The sequence below is a fragment of the Drosophila suzukii genome, chromosome 2R, assembly GCF_043229965.1.
Source record: "Drosophila suzukii chromosome 2R, CBGP_Dsuzu_IsoJpt1.0, whole genome shotgun sequence".
Classification (NCBI taxonomy): Eukaryota; Metazoa; Arthropoda; class Insecta; order Diptera; family Drosophilidae; genus Drosophila; species Drosophila suzukii.
In genome coordinates this window covers 3914796-3932154 of record NC_092081.1, presented here as the reverse complement: position 1 = coordinate 3932154, position 17359 = coordinate 3914796, and the positions used below count along the sequence as shown (strand labels likewise).

The 17359-nt window shown below is 42.2% G+C and overlaps 1 protein-coding gene across 2 annotated transcripts; it reads left to right on the top strand.

Moving 5' to 3' along the window:
* The first annotated feature begins 464 nt into the window (after positions 1 to 464).
* On the top strand, positions 465 to 16848 carry LOC108019565 (ikaros family zinc finger protein). 2 transcript variants are annotated; one of them, XM_036814105.3, is made up of 5 exons: positions 465 to 739; positions 11547 to 12716; positions 12784 to 13143; positions 14013 to 14150; positions 14207 to 16848. In XM_036814105.3, exons 2-5 carry the CDS (start codon positions 11547 to 11549, stop codon positions 14687 to 14689), a joined length of 2151 nt encoding a protein of 716 aa, XP_036670000.3. In that variant the 5' UTR covers positions 465 to 739; the 3' UTR covers positions 14690 to 16848. The 2 variants fall into 2 exon arrangements, with proteins under 2 accessions (XP_036670000.3, XP_036670003.3); XM_036814108.3 differs by having other exon boundaries at positions 467 to 739; positions 12817 to 13143; positions 14207 to 16847.
* Positions 16849 to 17359: the final 511 nt, after the last annotated feature.

Sequence of the window (17359 nt, the reverse complement as noted above, 5' to 3'; positions counted from 1 at the left end):
AAGTGATTTTAAATGAAAACGACGAGTGTCGGTGGTCTTGGTGGAAAAGCCAACTTAGCAGGGTTCAGTAAACTTGTTTCCAATTTGAAAATGGTTATGCCAGCCGGATAAAAACATTTTCCGATGGTTTAAGGCATTGCAACAACAAGCACTAGCACTCAGTTGCACAGTCGGTGTAGCGGGCCATAAATGAGAACTCAATTAGAACGTTTACATTTCTGTAAGAAACGAGTTGCTGCCGCCGCCGCTGCCACTGCTGCCACTGCTGCTGCTGCTGTAGTTGCTGTGGTACATTATTTTTTGGCCTAAATAGTAGGCCTTGAGGAATCGGAATCGCTTGAGTTGTTTTTGTTTCACCGAGCGCCACGGCAGCGACGCCGGCAGCGACGCGGGCAGCCAGCGTCGGCGGAGCTAGAGTCGATTCCGAGAGATACCGATTCCGAATCCGAATCCGCTCAGAGTGGATTCGTCTTTTGGCCCATTCGGATGTGGCCTCCGAGCGCGCGTTGTCCACTGACAGTTTTATTATTATTATTGTTGTTATTATTATTATTATTATTTGGGGCCCAAAGCTAACTCTTGCCCTTTTGAGCTGCGCGTAATTTCGATTTCGGTTTGGTTTCGAATCCATATCCATTCGGCATCTCGCGTTCGCGTTCGCGTTGTTTCGAGTGCATCCACATCCACATCCACATCCAGAGCGATTGTTGTTGTGTTCCAGTTGCCGTTTTTGTGGGAGGTTAGTTGGTTGAATAATCCGCGACTCCGCCGCAGTGTACGCAAATTGCAAATTGCAAAAGTAATGCCCCCGCTCCATGGAATCCATTGAGAAACATAGATCCAAGAACTGCAATAGTGCCCTAGTGTGTGTCTGGGAGAGCGAGAGAGCGCCCCAGTGCCTGTGTGTGTGCCGTTGTGTGTGTGTTAGAATGCACCTTGTGGTATTTTGAAATCTAAAATTGCCAAACACCCAGCGCGTTTCTTTTTTTCGAGAGCATTGCAAAAGACTCCAGCTGTGCTAATGCTAAGTAAAAACGAAAAACAACAGCAACAAAAAACTGAAAAGCTGAAAAGCTGAACAACAAAACCGAAGAACCAAAGAACTGAAAAGCTGAAAAGCTAGAGACCGAGAAAAAGAAACTGAAAATCAGAAGCCAAGGCTGCCGCTCTTTTATTTAGCGGGTATGTAATTACGAAACTCCTGCGAGCGCCTGGCTATTTCGGATATCTGTCGGATTGCGACAGATTTTCGTGGATTTTCCGCCATGGATTAATGGGCGCCAAGGGTACAGCCAGCTTTCCCACACGCACACACTAACGCTTTTATTGGCCAACATACAGTCAAACTTCCCTAGGCGGCCCCACCATCTGTCACTTTAATAACTCAAGTTGCGTGGACTTTTAAACATTTGATAATAACTTTGTAATAGAGGGAGTATCATTAGGGAAGTACAATTTTCCCCTTATTTAATTTTTAAAATCATAAATGTAACTATATTTTATAAATCTTTTTAATACGAGTTCAGTAGAACACATATTATTGTTTCCCCAAATTTTATAAATACTTTTTTTCGGGGTTCCTTATGTTATTGTGGTAGGTCAGATCACACCACCTCTTTGATTGTCTTTTTAGAATGTGTCTAGTTTAATATTTCTCAACACAATCATACCTCCTGTTGCCCTACAGACTCAAACGCATATGGAGTTACCGCGAATCCAATATCGGGGAGTTGCACTGTATTTACCTACGTCACGCCCACCTGATTTCAGTGCAATCGCGTTGGCCCAGTTTACGGGCATGCTCCAAGACAAAATACACTCCTACAAGGTCGATTGCCTATGTGTGCTGCTGTTTCTGTTGCTGTTTCTGCCTTTGCGGCTGTGGCTGGCGTTTTTCTATACCAGTTTCTAAACCTGCCGCAGCTAGTTTCAATTTCTACTGGGATTATCTGCTCCGGCTTCGGTGGCTGCGACGCCTCCGTCGCTGCTGCAGGTGGCGATGGCGATGGCGATGGCTGCAGCTCTCTGGGAGCTCATTACTTGGCCCGTCCCCATACCCGTCTGCATCCCCGTCCCCGTCCCCGTCCGCAGCCCTCTTCCCTCGTTCCTCCGCCCCATCCACCTCGTCTGTGTGATTGTGACACAGAAACCAACTAAGAAGTATGTGGAAATCTCTTGGCTGCATCGAAATCAAATCAGAAACTCGAGTTGGTCTCGCCAGTCGGCTCCGCGTTGAGTTTCCATTTCAGAACATATGCGCGTTTTCGCAACAGTTTCCAACCAGAAGATTGCTACACAGAGAGAATTATTCAAGTAACTTGCACTCAAATTGAGTATTTTTGTACTCAAAAATTCAGCATGAACAGAAATTCTCACAATGAGTGCAAAATACTCACTTTCACTACAAATTTCTCAAAAAATTTGTACTTAAATTGAGTACATTTGTGCTCTTTTTTGAACATTTTTTTTCAATATGAGTACAAACTGCACTCATTTTAAGAAATAAATTAGCTTGAATTTTAGAAACGAGTATCCCCTTTTCTCATACTGAGAAATTTCCAGCGCTCAAAATGAGAAACAAATTCTTGAATGAAGAACTTTTGCACTTATTCCCAGAAAAAAGGGTCAAATATTTTTTTATACCCGTTACTCGTAGAGTAAAAGGGTATACTAGATTCGTCGGAAAGTATGTAACAGGCAGAAGGAAGCGTTTCCGACCCCACAAAGTATATATATTCTTGATCAGGATCACTACCCGAGTCGATCTAGCCATGTCCGTCTGTCCGTCTGTCTGTCCGTCCGGATGAACGCTGAGATCTCGGAAACTATGGGAGCTAGGCTATTGAGATTTGGCGTGCAGATTCCTGAGCTTCTTACGCAGCGCAAGTTTATTTCAGCACAGTGCCACGCCCACTCTAACGCCCACAAACCGCCCAAAACTGTGGCTCCTACAGTTTTGATGCTAGAATAAAAATTTTAACTGAAATGTATTGTTCTCACCAATACCTATCGATTGACCCAAAAAAAAGTTTGCCACGCCCACTTTAACGCCCACAAACCGCGAAAACCTGTGACGCCCACAATTTTCATGCTAGATAAAAAATTTTAACTGAAATGTATTGGTCTCGTCGATACCTATCGATTGATCCAAAAAAAAATTTGCCACGCCCACTCTAACGCCCATAACGCTTAAATCTGTATACCGCCGGTAGGTGGCGCATTTTAATCTCGCTTTGCTGCTTGCATATCTCCATATAGCTGAGTAACGGGTATCTGATAGTCGAGGTACTCGACTATAGCGTTCTTCCTTGTTTTTCATTTTATTTTATAATACAGTTATATATATACATGTTCCATGTTCTAGGTTATGATATTTTTTCCCTTAGCTGTCTGGTCTAGCGAAGAGAATAGAGGCTGAAAAAGAAAACGTTATTGTTAGCAAATATTGTAACTATATATACATACATATATGTATAAGCATGAAGCAATAAAATTAGATTGTTATTAAATGTACATTTAAAAAGCATTTAAATAATTATATGTGTATGTATACAATGTACGTAGAAACTAACAAAACTAGACTGCTTCACGCCACTTACAATCACACATACATACATATTAATGTACACGCTTTGGCAATATTTTTGAAGTGTTTGTTTATTGTATCATTATTTAACACATTTTAAATACAGTTTAAATTAAAAACTTACCCTCGAGGTACGGAAAGGTCGCACGAATATCCAATTCACTAAAATAGTTTTTCAGCTTTGTGTCTTGCGCACGTCTTGACTTTGCTAAATCACACGGCAAATGACAGTCACACAAATGCGGCGCGCTCCACTTTACACACCCATTAGTGAGAGAGAGACAACCATATACGCAACGAAATAAAGGCCGCTCATCACTCGTCTCGTTCGCAGAACGGAATTCTCTAGAATTCTTTATGAGAATTCGCAACTCATTTTTGAGTTTATCGGTTACTCATAATAAGAATACTAATTCTCAAGTTGGAAATTGAAGAACACATTTTCTCAAATTGAGAATTTTGTGATCAATTCAAGTTCTTTTTCTTAAATTGAGTTCAACTTTTCTCAACATGAGTTTTTTCCACAAATTTTGTACTTAAATTGAGTACATCCTCAAAATGAGAATTCAAATTCTCAATTTGAGAACGTCATAATTTTCTCTGTGTACCTGCCCATTCAAGAAGGGGTTCGGGCATTTTGAAACGCCAGTCACAAGTCACACCTGTTTCTATATCCGATATGGTTTTAAAATAGCTGAAACGGAACCCATGAAATGACGCTTTTCCCATGAAGATATTTGGTCCAAAGCTTAGTTTTTAAAACTTATTTAAAGTATACTTAATTCTGGGTAATTAATATCTTTAAATATTATCTCTATTTAGTTGATCTATGAACTAAATAGGTCGGCTTCAGTCGATCTGTAAAGTTCTCTAAAATTGTTTAACTTAGAATCAGCTTAAAGAAACTAATGACCGCCACAAAAAGTTTCACTTCTTTATAACTTTGTGTTAAGAATTGGGTTTGTGGGTTTCAACGCTTTTAGAAAGGATTTGCTATATTTTGTAAATTGGTTTTCTTTATTTGTATGTTGGTGAACTAAATAATTTATACCACAACATAGAAGGTAAATCATGTGTTTAATGGAAGGAAAGATCCATTTGGAAATGTATTTTATAGATTTTTTTATAACATTTAAAACTCTTACATTTGCATTTTTGTTGCCAAGAACTATAAGTCAACTTATGAGTCAAAGACTTCCATAGTATGAAGTAACATATTGTGAAGAAAATCTGATAAGCACCGCGTTAAGTATTTATCGTTAACATATTAAGAAAATGCATTTAAAAAGGCTTTACTGTGGGTGTTTGACTTCGGTTCCTCCCCCCTTATCGATCCCAAATTTGTCTCTTGCGATGGGATGCTAGAATGATGCTCTGCATCCCTGGCTCATTCCCCAAATGCAGCACACGCACACAGTGACGGGCGGACAACCCTCTTTCCCACCGCCCATCGCCTGCCACCCGCAAACCACCACCCACCACCCACCACCCTTGCTACCCACCCACCCACACAGCCACACTGCAGTGTGCTCAATTCGGATGTGTGTGCCTGTGCGGTTGTGTGTGCGAGTGCATCTCCCCCACAGCAACGGCAAACTGCACTGCAAACTGCAGACTGCACGAACTGTGGTGCAATAAACGACGAGCGAACGGAACGGAACGCATATTGCGTTGGCGGCGATAGCTTTAGCTTGGATGTTGTTGGTGCTGCTGCTGGTGCTGCTGCTCCCTCACCGCCTCCATCCCACTCCCCACTCCCCCGTCCCCCGTCCCCTGGCCTCCCCCGCACCCCCCTCGATGATGACAGCCGAGGTCGTAGGCAAAGACGACGGCATACGCTCGAGTAACTGGCCCACCACTACAAGCAGCCAAACCTGTTGACCTAATTTCAAATTCTGCTGCGTCTTGTTGTTGCTGCTGCGGCTGATCTGTGTCTCTGTGCCATCGGTTGAGTTGTGTGTGCTCTCGTGTGCTTGTGTGCGAGAGTGAGTGGCGGCTCTCTGGGCACCGCATCGGTGTAGTGGTGCTTTGTGCCGGAGAGCCAGCGATTGGCAAATCTTCGCCAGTGGTGTTTGGCGCCAAGGGGGATCCACATCCACATCCACATCCACATCCACTTCATGGGAGAATAACCCACCAAAAAAGGCCTTCAAATTCAAGCATTCCCCCAAACGAAGATCTTCAAACAGTAGTTGACTGGGAAAATATATGTATATGATTTTTGTTTATAACTAAAGCTTAAATGTTTGACGCTTTCCAAAGATTTGAGTTAAAAAGATTATAGTTCTCCAAACAATGATTAGGGATGATCACGATTCGGTGATTCGATTTTTCCAGCTAACAGATGAATTCCATGTTTGAATGGGTGTCTCGCTTAACCTTTCAAGATATTTTAAAAACGATTTTAAAGAAGAACATTCGAGTTTTTCAGAAGAAGTAGTATTTTAAGTTGGTAGTCCATATACGTTGAATCTTTATTATTGTGTGTAGCTAATCGAAGTGCATAAATTGGTTTTGAAATACTTAATTACATCGAATTTTCAATTAATAAATGGTCATAATCATAATTTTTAAACTATTATTTGTTCTTAACGTATTCTGATTTGGTTTTGATGTAGTCAAACCTTCTTAATTGGCACGATTTTTTCACTTCTAAAAAATGTTTAAAGTTTTAATCTTTAAAAAGCTTAATATTCAAATGTATGGCAAGAAATACTTAATGGGGTAATAAATATAAAAAAACATATAGTGCCCTCCAGTTAAGGGAATTGTTATCTTGATGACGAGTTATTTTCAAATATTTCCCTCACAAAAATTGTAACTTTAAGGAATGCTTGCTTAACAAATTTTCTCAGTGCAGAAATAAATGTAGCTAATAACTATTGGATCCCCCACCCCTTTGAACTCTGACTCACCTGAAGTAGTGCCCCCCTCGGACGCCAGCCCTGGCATTTCCGTCCCAAACAAAACGGAGACAGACACAGAATACGAACACAGATACGGATACAGATGCAGTTGGTGGGACTTCCACATCTAATTCCATTCCCACCAGCAATTGCAGTTTGGATTCAGTTCGGTTCAGTTTATTTCGGTATTTCGGTTCTTCGGAATTTCGGAACCGGGAATTTATTGGCAGATCTTCGAATGCAATTAATAAATAGACGCATGCTAGTGTGAGTTGCGAGGGGGTGTATCCCACCTTATTTATATTTTGTATTTGTTTTTGCGTCCCAGTAACCACAAGAAATTACGGTCGCTGCCACAAGCTGCTGCCTCTGCCGGCGTCGCTGCCTGCTCCACTTGTCGCAGTGACGAAACGTTCGTGCCAGTGTGTTGGTGTGTTTGCCAGTGTTTGTGTGCAGAGAAAATCAAGTGAATCAAAATGAGCGTATAATTAGGTCAACACACAACAAAAATTATACGCTAGCCACTTACCAAAGAGAGCAGAGCGGCAGACTCTCTCTGGGAATCGGAAGTGGGGCAGAGCATGGTTGCTGGTCCCATCAATTAGAAATTAATTCACGCGCCTAATGCCACAAAATTGCAATTGCAGTGAGAGCAAAAAGCATGCACCTGCAACAACAACAAACAGGGAGAGCGGTGTGAGAAAAGCATAAACAAAAACGGGACATGCGCTGCACTTGCCGAACGGGAGAGAGTGGGGCGGGAGAAAGAGCGTGGGAGAGAGCGGTTGTATACAGAGAGATGCAACATTCGCTCAGCTGCTTTTTAGAAGCTACATGGAAAGAAAAATTGTTTAGTTAACCAATAATCAATTTAAAATATAGATAATATCAAAATGCATATATGCAAGAATAAACTTCGGAAAGGAAATTCCAACACCCCTGCCATTTATAGTAATATTTCATGTAAGCCCAAGGTATCGGATAAATATAAATATATCTTTACCCGGCGCATTCAAAGCTGACCTGTTTCTTTCAGTGTGGAAGAGAGCGCTGTACACAGAGAGCTCCAAAGTTCGCTCAGCTGCTTTGCGGCTCCCACTGAACTATTTTTTCCCCACTTTTTTCGCCCGTTTCTTGATTTTCTGGCGTTGTTGTTGCTGCTGCTGTCCGTTGCTTGTTGGCCGTGGCAAGTGTTTCGCAATGAGTGCAGGCCAGGCCAAAACCGAAATGAAATCATCGCCGTGCGCTCTCTGGCATTGATAGAGGGGGAAATTCCTGTTCCACTTTCTATTATGGGAGTCGGGTCGTTGTTGTTGTTGCTGCTGCAGCAGCTAAAGCAGCGGCAAAAGTAGCAAAACAGCACGTAGCATAAAAGTGTGTCACCATGGAAAGTGGTTTTCTCTCTCCCGCTTCTCTCTTTTTCGCTCTGTTCTTGTTCTCATTTCGACGCACATGTTACCCGCCTGTTGTTGTTGTTGTTATTTTCTTTTTCTTTTTGGGAATGCTTCATTGATTTGGCAAAGGAGGGAACAAAAACAAAGGCAACTCCATCGACCGACTGACTCATTTTGTTGCGTGACGAAAGGCGCTCCCCCCGCCCTTCCCACGCTGGAAAACCGGTAAAGGAAAAAAACACTGCTAAGGTCAAATCTGTTATATGGTCTATTTTGCATGAAGATCCAGCCTTCGAAAGTCAGTCGCCTTCAAAAAGATGCGTCCGTCTTCGTTTTCAACTCCACTTCCACTTTGACTCCAAAGCCAATTCCAATTCCGATTCCGACTCCCATTCCGTTTCGGATTCACAACTTCCAGCAACAACACCGCAGCTCGAAATCCCCACTGGTCAATGCAATGCTAATAAACTAGCTTTTGATTTAAATTTGAATGGGAATCGTGCGCCGCGGCCTAAGGCTATGCAAAAGATTCATTTGGCCTACAAGCCAACGCACAGTGGCTTAAATATAGCGATAGGGAATTTTAAGCTTACCCAAGTTAATTAGATCAATTAATTTAAAACTAACTTTAATTTAAACGTTTAACTATACATTGAAAATCTTCCATAACTAAGAAAAAATGCTTAGTTATTTTTTAATATATTGTAATTTTATAATCTTATAATTTTTTTATTTAATACTTAATTTAAATTGTATTCCTTTCGAATTTATAAAAGTTTTCAACTCTTGAAATACAAAATAATAATAAGTTTACAAATTCTAATTATAAAAGGATGTTATAAAAAGGTATAGCATACTTTTTGAAAACTTTTTTAAAGTTCGTCTCCTCGGAGTGAATGGTTAAAACTTGGAGGATCCGGCTATACCCACAAATTAAGGATCTGTTGCATGAAATTCGTCAAAAGATCAGGCAAATTTAAATCCTCAATATAATATAATTTCAAAAAAAATCAATCATACGCAACGTTAATATTACTTATCCGCCATGTGTGTTCAGTTATTGTAAATTGATTTCTTTATTCTATATTAGTTTTAAAATTTATTGTTAGTTAGGTATATTTTCCTTTTTTAATATCTTACATTTTTATTTTACATCATATCAATATCTTTTAAAATATGTATTTTAGTTATCTTAGTATTTGTTTTGCTTGAGCTATTTATAAATCTTATTCTATAGTAAACACTTTGCAACTATAATTAATTTTGATAATTATTGTTTACCAATATTTCTCGGCCACATATGTTTGTGGCGACCCTCCCCCAAAATAAGCCGGCCACGTGGGCGCACCTTTATGCCCGACCAGTGGACAGCGTGCGACATTATTAAGGGCTCTCAGGGCGCTCCAATTATGTCGCTCACTTGTGTGTGTGCTCCCATTTCGCATTTCTCCTACCATTTCTCATTTCCAGAGCGGCTCAAAGCCCAAGCGACGCTTTATATTTTCTTTGCTTTCGGCTTTCGGGGCTTCGAATTGGGAACAGCACGGCGGGCAAGTGAAAATGCGGGACACCCCAAAGACCCGAGACTGGAGACCCGAAAGCCCAGGTTGGGTCGTATGTTAGCCATCGCTTGGCCAGAGATTACGATGATGATGATGATGATGGCGATGGCGACGGCGAGGTGGTGGCGATAATGATAATAATGATAAAGCCTGACCCAGTTGCACTTTAAAACTTGACCCAATGACTCCATTGGGTTGGCAACTATGGCATTTATAATGCCAAAGCCAACAGCGCCTCATAATTACTGAAAATGCAAACCGACTTTTTGTGCGTTTTAGTTTTCTGGTTTTTGTGCTCAGCCCGCTAATGCTTACAAGTTTACAACATTTAAGTGGCCTGGCCCGAAAAAGAAGTTTCGTTCCGAAAAACCCGTTCGCCTGCGCGGCGTGGAGCATCGAAAAAGTGAATTTGTGATTATGTAGATGCCTTCAAATAGGCCTACGACACACATTTCATTTTTCAGAGTGCTGACCTGGCCAGAAATGCACAACCACTCGCACATATCTCTTTGGCCGCATGTGGGCATAGGGAAGCTGGTCGGGGCTGAGGTCGAACCCCATGGCTCTTGGCTTTTGTGATCTGGCTAATGCTAATGCACAAGCTTTCAAGGTTGAATTAAATTAGCTGCGAGAAGAGCTTGGCCAGCTTTGTCGAATGATTATGGATGATGATTTATACGCTGCCCGATATACACTCACTGGCACACTCGCACACTCGCACACCCCACACATCCGCACATCCGCACCTGTGCATATGTGGACGTACCTATAACTATCTATGGGTAGCCACATTTGACCTATTGCCAAAACCCGGGCCAACGACGGGTGACATGCGTCACTAAGCCGACTTTGCACAATGGGACGAAACTCGAAACTTTAATTATAAACGTTTTGTTTGGGAAGTACCCTCGAGATTTAATGAAGCGTTATTTATAATTATATTTTTGTCGATGCTTAAAACTTAGACGTACTTTGTATATCAATGTATAATTTCAAAATGACCTACTCCAATTTATAATTTCTAAATTTCCAACAATTAAATTTATTCAGGTTATATTGGTTCTGAAGAATTAATTTCTTTTTAAAGTTTGGCCTAAACAACGCCAAATGTTTGTGCCAAATGCCATTTGGTGCCATTGTGTTTGCCGCAAACTTTTGAATGATTTGCTTGGTTCTTGTTGGTGTGGTCCCCATCTCTGGTTCGGGCAGTGTTTCTGTGTGTGTTTGGGTGTCCAAATGATTGCCCACCTGCAAGACCAGTAATTGGCCCCAATAACTTTGGTATTTTCATAGCACGAAGTCAACGTCAACGCCGGCAACAACTACAGCAACAAGGCCGCCCAAAAATGGTCGGTGTCGGTGTGGCTGTTGGCGGTTTGGTTCTTGGCGAATTCTCCGCAGGTTCCCCTACCTACCCCTTACCCCTACCCCCCTGCCCCCATCCCACGAAGCTGCGACGCTGACACCAATTTGGCTTATTAGAGTCGAAGTCTGAGTTTGGGCTTGGGTCTTTGGGTTGGAAGCACTTGAAATGCCAAAAACTGACTGCAAAATACAACCGCAAAAATAGCAACCACAGCTTGTCATCGATTTTCGGGCGTGGTCTGGACTAATCTCACTTGCACTGTGCAAAAAAAAAGGGTGCTTACATCAGAAACTGCACTCCCTCGCTATTAAAAACATGAAAAAGTTAAGATTAACAACTATTGAATTTATAATTTCGCATTACAAATTTGTGTAAAGTACAAAAAGACAATTTTAATATAAAACTTATAAAATGGCCTGATTTAATTTGAAAATATTTAAATCAAGATCAATCAATTAATCAATAAATATTTACATACCATAAACATTAAACTTCTTGAAAAATTTTATATTAAAATAAACTTTTAAATTTATTATTTGGTATGGTATGGTATTTGGTATATGGTATTCTGAAGATACCATTTTTTTTAAATGCTTTTAAAATTGATACCTTTAAATATAGTAATAATTCTGTCTTAATTAAATTTATATATATTCCTAAATAATAAATACTCACGTATTTTTTTGAGTGGATGTTGAAAGAACTAAATGCCTTATTGTTTTGTACTTCCAGATGGCCGAAACGATCAGTACGGCGACCAGCGGCATGGAGTTGGCCCTAAAGGACCCCAGTCCGACGGTTGGTGGCGGCATCATTGTGGACATGACGCCCACCACGGCGGCCCTGCTGCATCACAACGCGATGGCGCTGCGCAGCCTCAAGGAAGCAGCCTCATCCGCCTCCGAGTCGGAACTGCAGGAGCCGCGATCGCCGACGCCCACGCCCACGAATCTCAGCACAGGGCCCCACTCGCCGCCCATGACCTTCCGCTGCGAGCGCTGCGACAGCTTCGAGACCAGTTCGCGGGCATCCCTGCTGCTCCATGTGGTCCAGTGTCTGGCGGGTCAGGCGGCGGCGGCGGCAGCGGCGGCCGCATCGGCGCGCCTCAAGAGTGAGGACCTGCAGGAGCCGGAAAACATGAGCCTGGGCCACATGGAGGGCGGCAAGGGCGACAGCCAGGCGGGCAACGGCTCCAGCTCCTCGGCCAGCTCCTCGCCCGCGGGCAATAGCGGGGGAGGAGGCGGTGGCAGCAGCAGTTCCCGCAAGGTCTTCGAGTGCGACGTGTGCAACATGAAGTTCTCCAACGGCGCCAACATGCGACGCCACAAGATGCGGCACACGGGAGTCAAGCCGTACGAGTGCCGGGTGTGCCAGAAGAGGTTCTTCCGCAAGGACCACCTGGCGGAGCACTTCACCACGCACACCAAGACGCTGCCCTATCACTGTCCGATCTGCAATCGCGGCTTCCAGCGTCAGATAGCGATGCGTGCCCACTTCCAGAACGAGCATGTGGGCCAGCATGACCTGGTGAAGACGTGCCCGCTGTGCAGCTACCGGGCGGGCTCCATGAAATCGCTGAGGATTCACTTCTTCAACCGGCACGGCATCGATCTGGATAATCCGGGACCGGGCGGCACCTCCTCGCTTCTCCTGGCCCTGGAATCCCAGGCTTCGGCGGCGGCAGCAGCAGCGGCAGCTAGTTACGTGCCTCCCGGACTCAGTCCAGTGCCCGTGCAATCTCAATCCCAGCAGCAGCAGCAGCAGCCACAGGTGGCTCCTCCGGCCAGCGATAGCGGGGAGTCCATGCGGTCCCTGGAGAATGCCACGCCCCCGATGCACTTCCTCACGCCCCACGTGGAGATCTCGACGCTGGGCGAGAGCGGCAACACGGAGTTGTTTAATGTAAGTCGATCGCTGTATGGCAACCAATCCCTTTCACTAGCCCCCTCGCTTACAAACAATAAACTAGCTGATTTGCGTTTGGCGTGAATCTGCATTACAGGGCAACAACAACAACAACAATAACAACAACTGCGCTACCAACAACAATAACAATATTAGCGGGAGCAACAACAACTGCAACTCCATTAGCAATGGAAATGCCGAGACCAATGGCGATAAGGTGAAAGATCGAGCCCTCATCATGCAATCGCCGGTGGAGTTGCCCATGGATTGCAACACAAAGGCCACGCCCATCACATCCAGCACCACTGGCAGCAGTCTGAGTGGTGGGCTCAAGAGCCACCACCAGCATCCGCACCACCACCACCACCATCACCACCACGAGAACCACATAACGCCGTCGATCAGTCTGATACCCATCAAACAGGTGAGCTTGACGAGTCTTAAGATGAGCGATAAACAAAGATCATCACTTGGCATTTGACTGTGTGGATATCTATAAGGACTATCAGAAGTGCCATGTGTATATCTTTATGAGAATTTATATTGACAGCTTTGTGAGAACAAAGATAACTATCAAAGGCATATGTAACTAAATAAGTTAATTCGGAACAGTGAACACACAAAACTCCAACTGTGATCTATCAACAAATAAGAGCCAAGAGTACTTAATAATTTTTTTCACTCAAGATAACTTTAATTTCTAACTTAAAAGGAAAATGAAAGAGTTGGTTGCTAAAATATGTACAAGATATGGATGCCCGAGTCGCAAAAGATCGACTCCGCACTTCATCTGCATGCGAAGGCGGAACAATATTTTGAAAACCTGTTGTGCATCACAAAAGACTGCAACCTAATTTGGCTGAGCTAGCTTTTAAAGCTTTCCGAGATCCAGGGCTTATATAGATATTGGTGTGTGATTTAGCGTTTGATCTTGACCTGTAAAATTAATTTCCAACAACAATTTTGTGATTTAAAATGCCATGAATTATGTATTATATTTGGTATTGATGGTAGGTATAAATGGTATTTATAAGCTCTTTATTTTTGTACAGCCCAGAATTTTTTATTACCAATAAGATAAATGGGTAAAAAATACGACTAAGTTTTCATTTGTAGCTTATACATATTAAGGGCTTTTTAAGAAAAGAGTAAATAATAACTATTTATTTACTGAATGTTTTGTTATTTCTCAATATTTTAAAGCTTTTAAGGTAATTAAACTAAGATAGTAACGTTTCTTCGTATATCAATCATTATTAACTTAACATAACTTTGATTTCTAACGACCAAAAGGAGCCCATGGCGGAGGATATGGACAAGAAGGACCTGATGAACGGCAGTGATCCCAACAGCGACACAGAACAGGCTTCCAACAACAACAACAACAACAGCAGTAGCAACAACAACAACAGAATCACCTCACTGATCAAGGTAAATCATTAGAATACCTTCTTGAATTCACTCTTAACTAAACGGAACTTCACCAGGTCTCGCCACTGAAATCGCTCCTGCGCGAGGATCTCAAGCGTCGAATCTGCGCAAAGGCCAACAACCGGATCACCCGGAACGCCACACCACTGGAGAGTAATAACAACAACTCGGTGCTGTCCAACAGCCTGAGCAACGGATCGGGTCGGGGATCGCCCGGGATCAACGGCGGCAGCGGGGGCGGAGGAGCCGGGGGTGGCCCACCCGCTCCGGCGACGCCCAATGCCGCCAATGGCGCCAGCTCGACGCCCATCTGCAACGGGACGATCACGTCGACCGGCCAGGATGGAGACCTGCTGCTCAACCGCAAGCTGGTCCTCACCTGCCACTTCTGCGGCATCGAGTTCCCCGACGAGACGCTCTACTTCCTGCACAAGGGCTGCCACTGCGAGAGCAATCCGTGGCGGTGCAACATCTGCGGCGAGCAGCTGAACAACGTGTACGAGTTCAACTCGCACCTGCTCAGCAAGAGCCACCAATAGCAGCCACAGTTGGCCGGCAAGTAGGAACCAGCGGATGCAGCGCTGCCAGGAGCTTGCCGGCTCGGGATCTGGACGGTCCCCGGAATCAATGCAGATTCAGAATATTTACTTAGCTCAATTTTGAGAGATTTTCCACAACCAGGCACACAGTTAAGCTCAGAGCAAATTATACACTTACCATCTAGTTCTACGTTTACACTTACGTCTACGTTACATATATAGTTAGTTAGAGATAACTCATCATATTTTTATGATCTGCATGCAGAGAGTATGAAAATCAAATGAGAGCTACGTAGTTACCTAATCCCTTAAAGAGTCGATGTCGATGTCGACGTCGACGTCGAACAGTCGAGATTGCAGAGTCGAAATCGGAATGCGATGGATATACGAACATATATACCTTCCCGGAAACCAACCCTGTTATGTAGTCTTATTATGCATTAGGTTTTGTAGTTTAGTCCTTAAGTACTTGGCAATAATTTCCAGCCGGTTCAACTGGCCAGCAAACACTCGCGTCAACGCGAGTCCGCTTAAGTCGGTTTTAGTGCATTATATAGCTAAGGCTCGCCTCAAAGGTGGCAGTTTATGGTTTTAAACATCCACACTTCACACTTCACACATACATGATAGATACATCCGATATATATGCCTATACAGTTGCAGCGAAGGGCTTTAAATTTGTTATGTTTTCAGAGTTTAATACGACAGCAGCAAGTTTAATTACGCGGATATATATATATTTACATATAGACCACAGGATATATACGTACATAGCCAGGTTACATATATACGCAACTTTCACACAGGTCCAGATGCAGACATACACACAGATACAGATATAGATTCGTATTCAGATCCAGATTCAGATTCAGATACAGATTCTTTTAGCTTAGCAGAGGGTTAACGAATTATGAATTCACTTATTATACTCGTACCTTTTACATAGCTCCTAGTTTGAATAACTAATGTAACACAATAACAACAACGATCGAGGGTTTCTTCGATTGGGGAATAACATTTCGAATATTCGCACAGTGCTGCTCGTAAGTTTGCATACAACTGGAGCGTAGGAACATTTTTTAAACAAGCAAGACAAAAACATGCAAAAATTACAATTGTGATACGAAATTGTTGTAAATAATTGGTAAATCGAAATATGAGTAACATGAACTTTATCGTTTAGACAAAACTATGCCTTAGATGCCTATAATAGCATTACATACATATACTGATATACTGATATCTACATCTACGATACGAGCGATCACTGTACAAACAACCAACTGGACATGGAACTGTTGATTAGTATAGTTAACTTTAGTGTAAATCAAAATTTGAAAACAGATCCCAGGACCCTCCTCTGCCCCTCTCCTCCCCTTTTCCCGATTCCCGACTCCCAGCTCCCGACCCACCCCCCTTTGCTGACGTCACGGGTTGTATGCAGCCAGCAAGGCGCCACTGTGCGCTAAATTTTACTTCAAATTAACATCCGTCCATGATGTTCACAAATTCTAGCGAAAATAACACACTTATCCATAATGCTTATGTATGTAAAAAGGAGGATTCGAAGCGAACCACGTTGTTTTGTTCCCATCTTCTTCTGTTATTTGATCTGTACTTTTAGCTAGCTTTAATTCTTAGTCGAAGGTTTTGTTAATCATTTTTGTTGTTCATCCGTTAGCACATTAGAAGGTCCCTGCAGCACTTGCACATTATGTACATTACGTTCTTCCCTCTTCTTCTAATACATAGCAATATATGGTAATCAATCACCCCTTTACTTTGCTCTTCTCTAGCCAATTCACACGTGTAAAAATGGTTTGTTGTGTTCAGTTAATATTTACTATTTACTACTCGGTAACTTACCACATAGGGCATAATTTTGTTTTTGTTTTTAACTTTGTTGATAAAATACCATCAAGTTGTTACACAAATCAATCCATTTTGAAATCAAAAGGCGTATAACGTTGAATGTAACAATTGAGCAATTTTTAGCGATCTTTCATGTTAAATTTTAATAGAATTAAATCGATAACAGAACAGAAAACAATTAAAACACCAAATGGATTAAGAACAGAAACAAAACATTTACTTAATTAGTGATTATAATTATAGCTACAAACAAAAAAGGCATGTTAATTTTTTAGAAATAAAAATGGTTTAAAACAAACAATAAAAATGTTTTAATTAAAGCAGTGTACATAAAGCAGTTCTATGTACACTGTGGTATGTTAACAGTGGCGTAAACTGCAGAGGTGAATAGGATGGTGTACCAGCTAGATTGGGTGGGTGAACTCGCTTACTGACACTGCACATTTGAAAATCACAAATATATTTTGCCTTAAAAATATTAAGAAAATTAAAAAATTTCGCCTTACGCTCTTTAAAAACAAATTTATCCAGTTTCTTTAATTTTCGAAGTTGCTTTCATTTTATTCCAATAAAACTGTATTATTAGTTTTATGTTTTGACACTTCCTATGGTATTATCATCAAATATCAAGAAAGAAATGCCTCAACTTTCAGGTACCCCTTACGCTCTTAACCAATTTAAAAATAAGTTGAGAAAAAGACACATAGTCCAAGTTTTGGAACGCATTTAAAGCGGCAAAAATAGGTACAATAAAAATTATGTTGGCAATGTCTTTAAATTTTCCTTTCCCCAGCTCTA